At 37.4% G+C, this 15,434-nt stretch overlaps 1 protein-coding gene and 1 long non-coding RNA gene across 2 annotated transcripts in view; one reads left to right on the top strand and one right to left on the bottom strand.

Moving 5' to 3' along the window:
* The window catches only part of LOC144970414 (uncharacterized), a 7,359-nt gene extending 2,129 nt beyond the window's left edge, over window positions 1-5,230 (bottom strand). Inside the window, exons 1-3 of the long non-coding RNA XR_013644948.1 lie at window positions 5,149-5,230; window positions 3,734-3,807; window positions 1,034-1,087 (exon numbers count right to left, since the gene is read on the bottom strand). This is a non-coding gene — a long non-coding RNA (uncharacterized LOC144970414). The remainder of the gene's footprint in view (window positions 1-1,033; window positions 1,088-3,733; window positions 3,808-5,148) is intronic.
* Window positions 5,231-8,568: 3,338 nt separating this feature from the next.
* Window positions 8,569-15,434, top strand: part of LOC144970413 (BTB/POZ domain-containing protein 17-like) — a 90,415-nt gene continuing 83,549 nt past the window's right edge. The window contains exon 1 of the mRNA XM_078910016.1: window positions 8,569-8,790. Coding sequence (XP_078766142.1) covers window positions 8,654-8,790 — 137 coding nt within the window. The 5' untranslated portion in view covers window positions 8,569-8,653. The remainder of the gene's footprint in view (window positions 8,791-15,434) is intronic.

Here is a 15,434-nt window from a genome sequence, read left to right as displayed (position 1 = left end):
GTGGTGGTGATTATAGTAGCAGTGGTAATGATGATGTGGTGGTGGTGGTTGTAGTAGTAGTAACGATACGATGGTTGTAATATTAGTGGCAGTGATGATGATGAAGTGTTTGGAAAAGGGGGGGGGGGGGGTTATCCTTGGAACAAATTGACCTCACCGGAATTTGACGGATGTTGCCCGCTACCGAAATTTTTGGCTCCCGACCAGAGTTTTTTTCCGGTGAGACCTGAGTTTTGGCATCACTGATTAGTAGTAGTAGAAGTAGTATTAGAGATTAGTAGTAGTAGTTCAGTAGTAGTAGTAGTAGTAGTAGAAGTAGTATTAGAGATTAGTAGTAGTAGTAGTAGTAGTAGTATTAGTAGTAGTAGTAGTAGTAGTAGTAGTAGTAGTAGTAGTAGTAGTAGTAGTAGTAGTAGTAGTAGTAGTAGTAGTAGTACTAGTAGTAGCAGTAGCAGTAGTAGTAGTAGTAATGCTGGTGGTGCTTGTAGTAGTTGTAGTATGTTCGTTTTTAAGGGATTTACGGCGCTTGCCACACATTTAGGTAATATCAGCGCCAGGAAAAAGGAAGAAAGTGGGATAGTAAAAATTTCTAGAATTACAATCAAAGTAACCAAGAAAAAGGGAGACAGAGATCAAATAGGGAACAGATGTAGATGTAGAGCCACTATCAATGTACTTAGTTTGAGATCATCTAAATGTCTCATCCTGACACAAGCACAGGTCCCCACTAAGAGGAACACAGAGAGAGAGAGAGAGAGAGAGAGAGAGAGAGAGAGAGAAAGAGAGAGATAGAGAGAGAGAGGGAGAGAGAGAAAGAGAGAGAGAGAGAGAGAGAAAGAGAGAGAGAGAGAGAGAAAGAGAAAGAGAGAGAAAGAGAAAGAGAAAGAGAGAGAGAAAGAGAGAGAGAGAGAGAAAGAGAAAGAGAAAGAGAGAGAGAGAGAGAGAGAGAGAGAGAGAGAGAGAGAGAGAGAGGAAGAGGGTGAGGGAGGTAGAGAGAGGGAGAGAGAGAAAGAAGACCAACAGACATTCCTACCTCAAAGAGAAGGCTCCAGTCCTATGAAGAATATACAATCCAATCCTGTCCATCCTTGAGAAAATAATAAAAAACGTTATTCTTGTTTATGTTGTGATCGAAGAAGTTATGTTTTGAAAGAAATGCAGTCTCACTACTAACGTTCAGATCATCTTTACATTCATCCCGATAGCTCAACTGGTTAACTACTAAAACATTGTGACAAGTTCTGTTCCCCTGTTGAGCCTCAAAAGCTAACTTCTAAATGAAGACATAGCACAAGGCTATTAATCGTGCAGCACAGACAGATCTTATGACACTGATGAGAGTTTATACTCAAACCAATTTCAATATATAACATTAGTAAAAAAAAGAATTCTACTACTATAACTATAAGCAATTTTACTTTGTAGTTGTTGTTAGCTAAATGACGAGAAAATATTTTACAGTAAGGATAAAGACACAGTTTCTTTCAATGGTGGGCCAGTTTTATTAATTTTATCACTTGTGAACTCTTTAAAACCATGTTTTTTGGCAGGATACATTGATCTTTATCACTGTTTCAGTTTCAGTTGGGTGGGGAAGTGTGGCTCAGTGGTACAGTTTTTGTTTTGTATCCCAAAGGTCCCGAGTTCGAATACCGGCTGCGCTGTGTGGCCTTGAGCAAGTCACCTCGCCCAAGCTCAGTTTGAAGTGCAGCACTGCGGCTGACGTCTGGGTTATTCCAGTATTCCCTTGGAATAGACTCTAAAGACAAATTTCCCCTAATTGTTGTAAGTGTTATCTTTAGAAACTTGTCGGTCAGAAGCCCTGCAAACAGCTTGTATTAAATTAAACTTAAAAGTAGTAATTATAATTGCTGTAACCTGTGAGTTTTGACTGATATTCACTACCTTGATCAATTGAAATATATTTTAGTCTATGCGTTTTCTTTGAACGGACTCTTGTCAGTGCTTTCCAAACAATGCATTCAATGAGTTTCATATCACGGGACTTTTGTTTTTTTCACTATCTAATTATTGATCACCAATGTGTTACAGCTGTTTGTGTCCTCTTATTTAAATCTTTTTCATTTATCCATTCCTTATCTATTTAATTAGTTGATGTTTAGCAAGACTATTATCGAATTATCAAAACGTCCTTTCTATACAACGCCTTCACCAGTTGAGTAGAAAACGGTAAGGGCTGCCTGAGGCCGGTGTCGTAAAATACTAATGAAAGAGTGAAAATGGAAAGGCTTCGTATGGGAACAAAACAGACAATGGACGTTTCGGGTACAAACCCTTCGTCAGCACAACAATACACAAATAAACATGGAAAACAAATAAAATATAATGAAAAATAACTTGTATCGTCTGTACTCAATGGTGGTTGCAGTATGAATGAAATGTTAGCATGGCGTGGGTAGAGGATAGGGTGCCCCAGGGGGTGATCTAATTGATAAGAAAAGGTCAGCGTCAGGGAACAGAACTTTCCAGAAAATAATGGAAGATAAAAGACATATAAGTGGTAGTAGTAGTAGTAGTAGTAGTAGTAGTAGTAGTAGTAGTAGTAGTAGTAGTAGTAGTAGTAGTAGTAGTATAGTAGTAGTAGTAGTAATAGTAGTAGTATAAAGCTGTTGTGAAACAGTAGGGGGCGTTGGAGAGGGCGAGGTGAAAGAGTCACGGCGGAGGTGGGGGGGGGGGGGGGGGTTTGTTGGATGAGCGAAGGTCGAATCTTCGTGAAGGAAATACGAACGATCAGATGGCGATGCGATAGTAAAGTGGAATATACAGATAAATAGATAGATAGATAGATAGATGGATAGACAGATAGATAGATAGATAGATAGATATTTTTTTGTTTGTTTGTTGCTTTAGGTCTCTTCCAACACAATTGAGGTTATATGAGAGACCGCTGAAACAAAAAAACAAGCAATCTAACAAAAATAGTACAAATGTAAATCAAAATCATAACCTAAAGATATCATAAGCTAAATTATAAATAACCAAGAACAAACAGGCAGAAGATTTACGGAAAAAAAAATATCCCCTGTCAAAAATACAATCACAAACCAAAGAAGCAGGATAGGCTAGTAAAGAGAAGAAGAAACGACATCACTATCGGATCGTACACCCATGCGAAAATCATAGGTATATGATTCAAGGGTGATGCTCCCATCCAACCACCCGCATAGATAGATAGATAGATAGATAGGTAGATAGATAGATTGATAGAAAAGAGGGGAGAGAAGAGAAAAAAAAACAACAAAAAAACAAAACAAAAAAAAACACAAAAAAAACAAACAAACAAACAAAGCAACAACGTCAACAGAAAAAAAAAATTAAAAAATTAAAAAATAAAAAAGGGGAGGGGGGGGGGGGTTGAGGCGATACAAGTTATTTTTCATTATATTTTATTTGTTTTCCACGTTTATTTGTGTATATTGTTGTACTGACGAAGGGTTTGTACCCGAAACGTCCATTGTCTGATTTGTTCCCATATGAAGCCTTTCCATTTTCACTCTTTCGCTAGTATTTTACTTCACCAGTTAACTAAGCCAACAGAGAGACAGAAAAAGAGATAGAGAGAGACGGAGAGATACAGAAGGTTTGAGAGAGAGAGACAGAAAGAGAGAGAGAAAGAGAGAGAGAGAGAGAGAGAAAGAGAGAGAGAGAGAGAGAGAGAGAGAGAGAGAGAGAGAGAGAGAGAGAGAGAGAGAGAGCTAAATGGAATACCTACCTCAAGATTGGATCTCCATTACGAATACAATCTTTTGATGAATACACGATGTAATCCTGTATCTTCATGCCGTCCTTTAGTGAATTAAAAATAAAAGATGTATTTCTTGATTATGTTTTGAATTTGTAAACAGATAATGAGCAAAGAAATTATGTTTTGAAAGATATGCAGCCTTGCACTTAATGATAATAGTAACTAATAATTTTTTGACCTCGCAAATTAAAAAAATAAAATCAAATTCTTGATAATGAATTATCAGGAGAAAAATTGTCACTTCTGTAAATACCAAATGTTGGTTAATACTGAAGGCAATCTAAGGTGGAATACTGGAATCTATGATTTCAGTTTGTAAAACTCTTTGTTTGTGGATTCCAAACAATGGATCAGAAAATGGTGAGATCGGAGTCTAACAAAACAGTCATAAATTAGATTTGTTCATTCTACAATTCCCGTATACATCAAATTGTTGGCTGGGATTTTTTTCAAAGTTTGATATATTGTGCAGATACACTATTTCTATAATTAAAATGGTGCTGATTGAAGCTCGAAGAAAAAAATAACGGTAAGTATTGAATTGTAAGACAGTATCTGTCTTTGTCTAATAAATTGAAGCTTACAATTGAACACTTATCGTTATTTCACTATTTCTATAAGCACATGAAAGCTTTCCTTGTATTTTGAGGTGCTTCATTGTAAAAATCACCTGCAAAGAATCTCAGTTCTTAAAATACAAAGGGGTATAACTCAGTTAATTATTTTGACCTCCAATATTGGCTGACAAAGTTTATAATATTTGGCTTATGAGGCTGTTAAAAGCTATTGAATTCAATGCTTTCAAATTCAATTTACTTTTGAAAAAAACGTTAACAGTCTAATTAATGTGGATTATACTCATCAGATGAATTCAGTTCAGATTGGTATGAATGTCGATTTTTATGTCTAGTCTAGTGCAAGATTTTTTTATTATATAAAAAAAAAATTCAATACACCGTGAAAAAGAGCGCTATGAAAAGGCTTTATGTGACAGCGTTATAGTATAGTTATGTGACACACTGTAGTGAAGCGTATGGATAATGGAATTGTGTATGGGCGTGTACAGATAATTTGGGGTGACCAATTTGGTTCGATATTACGGACCCTGAAATTGAAATCCATCCATTTTATTTTATTTGGATTCGGAATGAATTTACTACAACGAATAAAGCTTTAACTGTAAGCGTAGACGTCTAGTATCTGTAGTGTAAGAAATTAAGACTTAGATTCTATATCTAGAGTCTAGAGCACTAGGCCTAGGTATCTCGAACATCTACAACACAACGCAAACGAATAACATTACATATATTTAAAGGAAAGTCCTCAAAAATATTATAGACAAAGCTACTATATGATCATCAGCCAGCAAATTATAATATTACATTGATATGTGCCATAAGTTTCGAATAGTTTCATATCTTTGATCACTTGGTGCCTTGTGGTTTCTTTTATCGTCTAATTTTTTTTCTTCAGTAAGAGTTTATACAGTCTACAGCTGTTAAAAAGTTGTCGTACTCGTACTTTATCATTTATCCAATCATTGTCAAATTAATTGTTAAGCAATAATTATTAAAATATCATGTCCTTACCCTACAACTCTTTCCCCGGTAAACTGAGCCAAGAGAAAGAAAGAAAGAAAGAGAGAGAGAGAGAGAGAGAGAGAGAGAGAGAGAGAGAGGGGAGAGAGAGGGAGGAGAGAGAGAGAGAGAGAGAAGAGAGAGAGAGAGAGAGAGGAGAAGAGAGAGAGAGGAGAGAGAGAGAGAGGAGAGAGAGAGAGAGAGAAGAGAAGTGAGAGAGAGAGAGAGAGAGAGAGAGAGAGGAGGGAGAGAGAGAGAGAGAGAGAGAGAGAGGAGAGAGAGAGAGAGAGAGAGAGAGAGAGAGAGAGAGAGAGAGGAGAGAAATATAATTCCTACCTCGTGATGAAGTCTCCGTTACGAATCCAATCCTTTGAAGAATACACGATCCAATCCGGTCTCTTGATTCCGTCCTGTAGTGAATTTTTGAAAAACGTAATTCTTGTTAATATTTTGAATTTGTATATAAATAGATTATTGAAGAAATTATGTTTTGAAAGAAATGCAGTCTCACCACCTAATATAATTAACATTAACTTCGATGTTTTTTGTTTTTTGTTTGTTTTTTTTTTACCTCAACAGTTAACCTCTCGAATATGAATTATCTCCATGAATCTGTTCACTTTCATAAATACTTCATGTTGATTAATGATGAAGGCAATCTAAGGTGGCATTTCGGTATTTACTATTTCAGTTTGTAAAATTCAAACATGATTTTTTTTTAATCACGATAAAAAGATTAAATTTCTTACCTGTAGATGATGTCGACTCCCTTGAAATTTCGTTGTCTTCCTGGATGGTCCATCTGAAACTCAAACAATTAATAGTGATTAGACACTGGTGGTGGGATAATGTTGGAGTCCAAGAAAATGACAAACGAAACTGAAAAAAGCCCCTGAAAACTTACCATTCTAGATGAAATCTTACAAAATGAATCCGGTCTTGTCCTCCGTCGTCTTCCAACTTACCTATACCTGGATACCTCTGTATAGAGCTTTTAGACTTGGTGTAGTCTCCTTCGCTCCTCCTCATCTATTAATGATTGGACCAATTTTTATAATTGAACTTGTTTCCTAGGGTGTTGCTTATCTCCAACTCTGCTTTGAATTTATTCAAATTTTTGCTGATACTGTGGTTTCTTGTAGTTTATTCCAGTTATTTACAATTCTAGATGAAAAAAAGTTCCTTCTTTCATTTGTTTTAAAACGTTCTTTTTTCAGTTTCTTGCTGTTTCCTCGTGTCTGAATGTTCTTGTTTGGTTTAAGGAATCCTGCCTCTACCCTGTCTATTCCCTTTACTATTTTATATGTTTGGATCATATCTCCCCTTCTTCTCCTGTAATCTAAGGTCGGGAGATTTAATTCTTTCAATCTCTCACAGTATGTTTTGTCTTTCAGGTGTGTGATAAGTTTTGTTGCTCTCCTTTGCACTCTTTCTGTGAACTCTGAAATGATCTAGAAACTGGCGATTAGTCATGGGAATAGTACAATACAAATAATTATAATACAATACATATAAAAACTCGACGGTACCGTCAAAAAGGGGTGTTGATTAGTAAAAATACAAAATATAGGCCTATAAGTTAGAAAGAAAATGAGATTACGGTTTCCCAACCTCACCAAGCCGAGAATCGCCGCAAAATGAAGATAAAATTTCGCGGGGTGTGTAGATGTGATTTGTTTTAATGAAAATGTAAACAACTCATGGAGCGGTGGATACAGATGGCCTTAATTCTCTAAAGACGCGGTTACATTATCAGGCTGAAGCCGTGTCATTTATATGTTAAAAGTACGGCAAGCGCAGAGACAAAATGGTTATTGACCACAATAACGATCTTCAATACCTTCGTGCCGGCGTGATCAATGATTTCGAGGTCACAAAAAAAAAAAAAATTACATCAAAAAGTAAAGACATGACAGGGCAATTTTCTACACGAGTTTAAGAATAACAAGCGTGTTTTTAAGTTTAAACCCGATTAAGTTCTCCATATGACGTAAATATTACATTATCAGATTAGTAATATCATGTGTATCTTTAGCGACGATGACATAAAATAGCGTTGTGTTTTATTTATAGAGGTGACTTAACGGTATACTACAAACTAAAATCGGATAACTTTACTCATCCAAAGGGGTGATCAACTAACTGAATCTAATGCTACCGGTAATTGTATGACAATGTGGATATGGCTTTAAGGTACGGTAGTTAACACGGAGAAATATTTCTATATAGGACACATTGTTTAAAAAGCTACGTGTGAGATGTGATAACCCTTAATATACTAATACTATGACTGGTTGTGAAGTAATCAAAACGCAGGACTCATATTGATTAAACACACAGTCTCATGCATGAACACTTTTCAGTTTTCCAATTAAAACAACTCTTTTTTTTTTCTTCTAACAATAACCCAGTAACATCATCGTTATATCATCATCATCATTATCATCATCATCATCATCATCATCATCATCGTCGTCGTCGTCGTCGTCATCATCATCATCATCATCATCATCACATAATAATGATAACAATAATGATAATAATCATCGTCTTCATTATCATTATCATCATCAGTATCATCATCATCATTATCATCATCATCATCATCATCATCACATAATAATAATAATAAAAATAATAAATATAATAATAATAATAATAATAAATAATAATAATATCATCATCATCATCATCATCATCATCTCATCATCATCATCATCAGCAGCAGCAGCAGCAGCAGCAGCGACATCATTATCATCATCATTATCACCATCGTCGTCGTCGTCCTCGTCGTAGTTAAACATTTTTGTTTGTTTGTTTGTTTATTTATTGGGGTTTTTTTTTTTTTTTGGGGGGGGGGGGGGTGAAGGGGAAGTAGAGAGACCGAGAAAGAGCAAGAGCGTGTGATACATATATATAAATATCCTCGAACCAGGGCCTTCTAAAAATAGTATCGGGCCTGTCCAACCGAATTGCGCGAGTTCTCTGCTGGGCTTAAAATTTAAAACCCCGCGATATTTGATTGTCAACAAAGTTTGTGTGTTATAGTACACATTACACACCACAGTTACGCTGGATTACCTGTTGATACAATGAATTTATCGCGTCGTTTGTTATTATTTCTGTTCATGGATATATATTCATTGTGATTGCCAATCCCACCATGATGTTTGTTGTGTGTATCTTTTAAAATCTAATTTAGCAATTGAAAAATAATTTAAAGGTAATTTAAAAACTATAGTGTCATCTTAGCCATCATCTGTCGTCGAGCGAAACTTTGAGCTGTTGCCTTGAGTCAAAACAAAACCGGATGATCTTGTTTGTACACATCAAAATGAAATTGTCATTGATAGTCTATTCTGTGATGCCAAAACTCCGGTTTCACCTGAAAAAACTCTGGTCTGGAGCAAAAAATTCCTGGTTCCGGGCAACTTCCGTCAAATTCCGGTGAGGTCAAATTCTTCCAAGGACGCCCCCCCCCCCTTCCAACCACCACATCATCATCACTGCCACTAGAATTATAACCATCATCACTACCACTACTACTGCAACCACCACCACATCATCATCATCACTACCACTACTAATACAACCAGCACCACATCATCATCACTACCACTACCACAACTACCATCACTATTACAACCACCACCACCACATCATCATCACTACTACAACCACCACCACCACCACATCATCATCACTACCTCTACTACTACAACCACGACACCACATTATCACTACCACTACTACTACCCCACCACCGCCACATCAACATCACTACCACTACTACTACAATCACCACCACCACATCATCATCACTACCACTATTACTACAACTACCACCAACACCACATCATCACTACCACTACTACTACAACCACCACCACATCATCATCATCACTACCACTACTACTACAACCAGCACCACATCATCATCACTACCACTACCACAACTACCATCACTATTACAACCACCACCACCACATCATCATCACTACTACAACCATCACCACCACCACATCATCATCACTACCTCTACTACTACAACCACGACACCACATTATCACTACCACTACTCTGCCGTGATAGGGAAGAAAGACGCATATCGGTATCTAGGTCAAATTGACATTTTCTGGGATTCACATACTTGAGAGAAAGGCGCATTTTTCTATCTGGGTTTGGTAACTCAATCATTGAAAATAAAAAAGCTGTTTCATTTTGAAAATATGCGACTTGACCTAATTTGGTTTAAATTCGTTTCGAGGAATGACAGATCGACGCATATTGAATGTGGATATGACAGAAGGTCGCATTTTGTAATATGCGTCTTTTTCTCTTATTCGTCCACCGAATGACATAATTTGTCTTTCACAAAAAGACGCATTTCGGATATGCGACTTTCTGCCAAGACACTCTCCAAAAATTAAGATATATGCGTCCGTTTGTATTACGACTGGTGACGATGAAAAGAACATATCATTGTTCTCCAATTTTCATCAAATAGTCAATCATCAAAGACGTACGAGTAAATTGTTGTTTTGGTGTGAATTCTTCATTTCCTCGGGTGAGTTTTATCCTTTTCCTATTCAAGTGATCAAAGATTTTATGTATATAATCATATAATTACTTGTCATATATTAGTGAGGATGTTTAATAATTATTTGCTATTGACGGTTTATCTGTGTTTCTGATATTTAACTTAGACAAATATTGATTTACATGCTAATAGCACTACTGTTATTGTTATTACATGTACTATATTTATGATTATCATTATGATGACAATTATTAATATTAATGTTATTATTTTAATCATCATCGTTATATCACTATGAAAGTATAAGTTGTAGAATAAGTAGTAGTCGTATTAGTAGTAGCAGTGAAAGCATTTGTATGTACAATAGTAGTAGTAGTAGTAGTAGTAGTAGTAGTAGTAGTAATAGTAGTAGTAGTAGTAGTAGTAGTAGTAGTAGTAGTAGGAGTAGTAGTAGTAGTAGTAGTAGTAGTAGTAGTAGTAGTAGTAGTAGTAGTAGTAGTAGTAGTAGTAGTATTCTAGTGTATCAAATAAGACCCCCCCCCCCCCCCCCCATCCATTAATGTTCGGAATTTTCGCGAACCTCCCCTCCCTCCTTCTGATCTTATTAAACTTAAAATTCATTCTTAAATAGAAAAAATACTGTCCCTGTAATTTGCTGTGGTTGAATTCTTCGGTCAAACCCCTTCTTTGGTGAAAATGAACACCCCCTCCAACCATCTCCCCCAGCTTTCTACTAAAGTGGCGCACTGCGCACCTCCCCCCCCCCCCCTTGCTTGGGATCAGGACAGTGGACATAAAACCAATCGGGCCTGAAAACCAACCTAGGACTGTGTCGGACTCGGTACCTTCTGATTCAAAGTGAAAACCTTAACTACTGAGACAATACGTCTCTAGCTATGCATCCAATTAGCCCTCAATAACCTGTTTCAATATTCTTTTGGGAAAGGCAAGCAACTGTAACTCAATATCATATCATAACAACGTTACTTTATGATAAAGATTATTTTAATGAATAAGTCCACTCCGGTTCAATTTTTGAATATCCATATTTATATCTCTTTCATCAGATATGATCGAACCCCTAAAAAGGCCACCGGTACCTCCACCTCAGCCAACCCAGATTAAATAAATCATGACAATCAGACTCCGGTGATTCAGATATTGACATTCCATTGAAACAGCTAGCTCAGATCAATAGTGAAACCTCTATCAGGAGGAATTACATGATGTATGAGTGTCATAAAAGCAGAGAGGAAAAGATTTAAAGAAACCACGGACAACAAGAAAAACGGAGGAGACGAGCTAGATAGGTTTACCTAAACACCGATATGAAAATCTGCAGTAGAAGCACGTAAACTGGCTGTTGAGATTAAAGAAGCAGATGCAAACGATATGGATTTTGTGTTGAATTTACCATTGAGAAACAAAGTTTAGATAGTGACTCAGAATTTGAAATGTATTTGGAACTTGCTTCTAAATATGTCGCCGAAACCACTGCCCTAGAGTTCCATTTGCTGAAGAGGAAGAGTATTTGTCCGAAACTGCCACGCCGGCATCCTTTACCGGTTAAGGAGAAATATCTGAAGGAGAGCATGTTCCAGGTGTGTCATCGATTACAGAGACCACGATAGCAGAGTGAAACAATGACTACACCAGATCTAGAGATAGAGACAGTTCTACTCACTCAAAAAGAGAAAGCACAAGACGCGGATACAAAAAGCAGACTAGGAAATACACAAGCTTTTGCGAATGAGAGAAAAGCATTCGGTCTTGGAAGGTTGTGCGCCGACCTGCTCCAAAAAATGCCGTGACAGATTCTTGGAGTACCAGCGACGGGAGCTTAACAGATGTTTTGGGGAGAGGATTGGAAGGACCAGCGCAAATTTGTACGGACTTGGGTAAGTAAAACAGAATGCAGAGATCAGTGCGAAGGCATTCTTTCCAAGGAGAAAATTGCCTAGTCATGTACATGCAAATATACAATGAAACAGGAAGATGGAGTCTTCCATCCTGTGTGCAAAAAGCTCTTCTTTACTACTCTCGGATTCAAAGCTAATAATGGCAAACTGATAAGGAGCGCTTTCAAGGATGTTGGTGTTAACGAAAACAATGTCATAGAAGTACCCCTAGTTGACAATCGTGGACGTCATAGTCCCTGGCACAAGATTGACCACAGCATTATCCATGAACACATAGAGAAATATAAAACAAGCATTTTTCATTATAGACGTGAACACGCGCTTTTCAGGAGATATTTACCATCTGATCTGATCATCAATGATATGCACGAAAACTTTTGCGCAGTCAATGGAAAATCCATATCAAAGAAACTCTACTATTCTGCATTTAAAGAACTTAACATCTCACAAGCCTTGTTCAAGAAGAATGTGAAAAATGTAAGTCCTTCTTGTTGCACAAACAACTATGCAACTGTGAAGAAAGGTGTGAACCGTGTGCCGATAAAATCATCCATCGGACACGATACAGAAATGCTAGAGAGGTATCAACAGGATCCAGACAAGAACGAAAACGCCAACACAGCCCATCCAGTGTTTGCCGCTGATCTGCAAAAAGCGATTTTGCTGCCGAGAATGAATCAGTTTAACAGAACCATGTTCACAAGCAGATTGGTCTTATTCAAAGAGACATTTGCACCAGTGGACTGCAAAAAAAGTGAAAAGGACATTGCCGTGATATGGAATGAATCAATTTTAGGACGAAAAGATGAAGACCTTGCATCAGCTTCTTACTTAATATATAAGCGTGATGCCGAATCTGTGACACTCTGACTGGATAACTGTAGCGCCCAAATTATAAAGTATACCCTTTATACTATGTTACTTCATCTTGTATGATTAGACTACTACAAAAGCAAGCACCATCACAATCAACTATTTAGAGCCTGGTCATACTTTTATGGCAGCTGATTCCACCCATGCCGGAATCCAAAGAGTTCTGAGGCGGAAAGACGGCAAAATCTTTGATCTCAATGAATTTGAAGAATGTGTCGTAGAAGCAGGCTGCCAGACAATGCCGTTGAGGTTTAATGACTTTGCCAACTGGGATTCTGGAGTCAGTAGTTATCTGTTGAGCAAAGCTTACAATCGTCCCTACCTAGCTAAGATTGTTTGTGCTGAATTCAGGCGAGGGTCACCAAAGACACTCTTCTTCAAAATAGCTTTGAAGAAGATACCTTCAACGAATGTGACATTCTGAAACGCGGATTTGTTTGTACGCCAAAGTTTCGTACAAAACCCAGGGGTGTAGGATTTACAAGAAGGATGAGATCGTGAAACAACTTGTGGGTTTGACGCCCCCCTCCCCTCCCCCCTCCGCCCCAATAGACGAAAGTATGGATAGACCTACCAACCAGCTCCACGAGTAAAATTCTTTGCAAATCCTACAAGTGAATGTCCCTTCATCATTCACTGACTAGTTGGAAACGTTGCTCTTCCAAACAATGTGTACGAGCACGCAACGTTTACGCCTAAGTAATGATTCAATTCATTATCTAAATAGAAGAGATGGAATGTATAATATGTATGTGATAATATTAGCGAGGATTACAAAGGCAAACTCCATGTTAGTGAACTATAACGAAAGAGGGAGAGAAAGAGAGTTAGTATTAGTTATACAAATAATGCTAATCAAATCACTGCAAATGAAACTATTATGAAAATTTACATGACTGGTGCCATTGTTCTGAAATAATAAAGCATGTTCAGCTTGATATCCTATATGTTTTTGATTGGTTTCTTCCGATTATTCAAGGGACCCGTGATTATGGTGTTTTTGCTTATTATAGCTTAACAATGGGCGATATGCGTCCTCACATGACACTGTATATCATTATGCACATTACCGCTAAACTAGCCATGTCTATGACAAACAGACGCAAAAACAATATGCGTCCGTTTGTCACACACTGGATACACATCCGAAAGTGCGATGGACGCATAATATTTTTGCGTCTGTCTGTCAAAGACATGTGTCAATCAATTTTCAATCATGGATTTGGCAAAGGTCTTTTGGTGAATTACACAGTTAATACAAATATTTTAGTTTTCAAGTTCCATGAATAAAATAACAAAAAAAATATTCTTTAATTACCTATTAATTCTTTTAGATTCGAGCCAATAGTTGCAATGTTATTAAGTAAAACGGTTTTTTGCGTTTCCTGAAAAGTAGGTTTTCCCGTTATGCGTCTTTTTCTCATATCACGGCAGTACTACTACCCCACCACCACATCACACATCAACATCATACCACTACTACTACAATCTACACCCACCACACATCATCACTACCACTATTACTACACACCACCAACACCACATCATCACTACCACTACTACTACAACCACAACCACCACCACACCATATCATCATTACCACTACTACTACAACCACCACCAACCACATCATCACTACCACTACTACTGCAACAACCACCACACTACATCATCATCACTGCAACTACCACTACTATTACGAACCACCACTAGCACATCAGCATCACTACCACTACTACTACAACCACCACCACCACATCATCACTACCACTACTACTACAACCACACCACCACACATCATTACCACTACTACTACAACCATCACCACACACATCATTACCATATACTACAAGCACCACCACCAATCATCATTACAACTACTACTACAACCACTACCACCACATCATTACTAACACTACTACTACAACCACTACCACCACATCATCACTACCACTACTACTACAACCACCACATCATCATCACTACCACTAATACTACTACAACAGCTACCACATCATCATCACTACCACATCATCACTACCACCACTACTACAACCACCACCTCATCTTCATCACAACCACCACCACCACATCATCATCACTACCACTGCTACTACAACCACCACCACATCATCATTACTAACACTACTACTACTACAACAACCACTATCACATCTTCATCATCACTACCACTATTTCTACAACCACCAACACCACATCATCCTCACTACCACCAGTACTACAATCTCTACCATTTGATTTTGGTGCTTTACTTCATTTGAAATAAGGAAACTTTGGGATTGTATTTGGCAATGTGTTTATGTATCATAGTATAATTCTAATCAGTTATCTATTTAGAACTATACAAAACGTAAACACAATGCCAAATACCATTCCAATTCCTTTTTCTTGTGTGCGGAAATTCCATTTCGGCATTGAAATTCCTACGAGTGGTGTCTGAAACTCATGTGAGCCAAATTTAAAATTGGCGTCTCTGTCTATTTATCTTAATTCTTAAAAAAAGCTCACCTCTCAATCAACATCAACATCATCTTGCTAGAAATTGTAAGTTACCATATTTAACACCATCAATACAATTCTCCTTCTCATCTCCTCCTTTTCATCAACCTCCATCCATCCCTCCACCTCATCACCATCATCATCATCATCATCATCATCATCAGATACCCCCTCCAAAATTCTAACCATTCATTTAATCACGGTATTAATCAAAGTTGCATCATTCATTTTTTCATCAT

Source organism: Berghia stephanieae, chromosome 4 (genome assembly GCF_034508935.2).
Source record: "Berghia stephanieae isolate SIO BIC M18660-M18661 chromosome 4, UCSD_Bste_1.3, whole genome shotgun sequence".
Lineage (NCBI taxonomy): Eukaryota > Metazoa > Mollusca > Gastropoda > Nudibranchia > Aeolidiidae > Berghia > Berghia stephanieae.
Note: the sequence above shows the minus strand (reverse complement) of the source record. Positions and strands in the feature narration are given on the sequence as shown.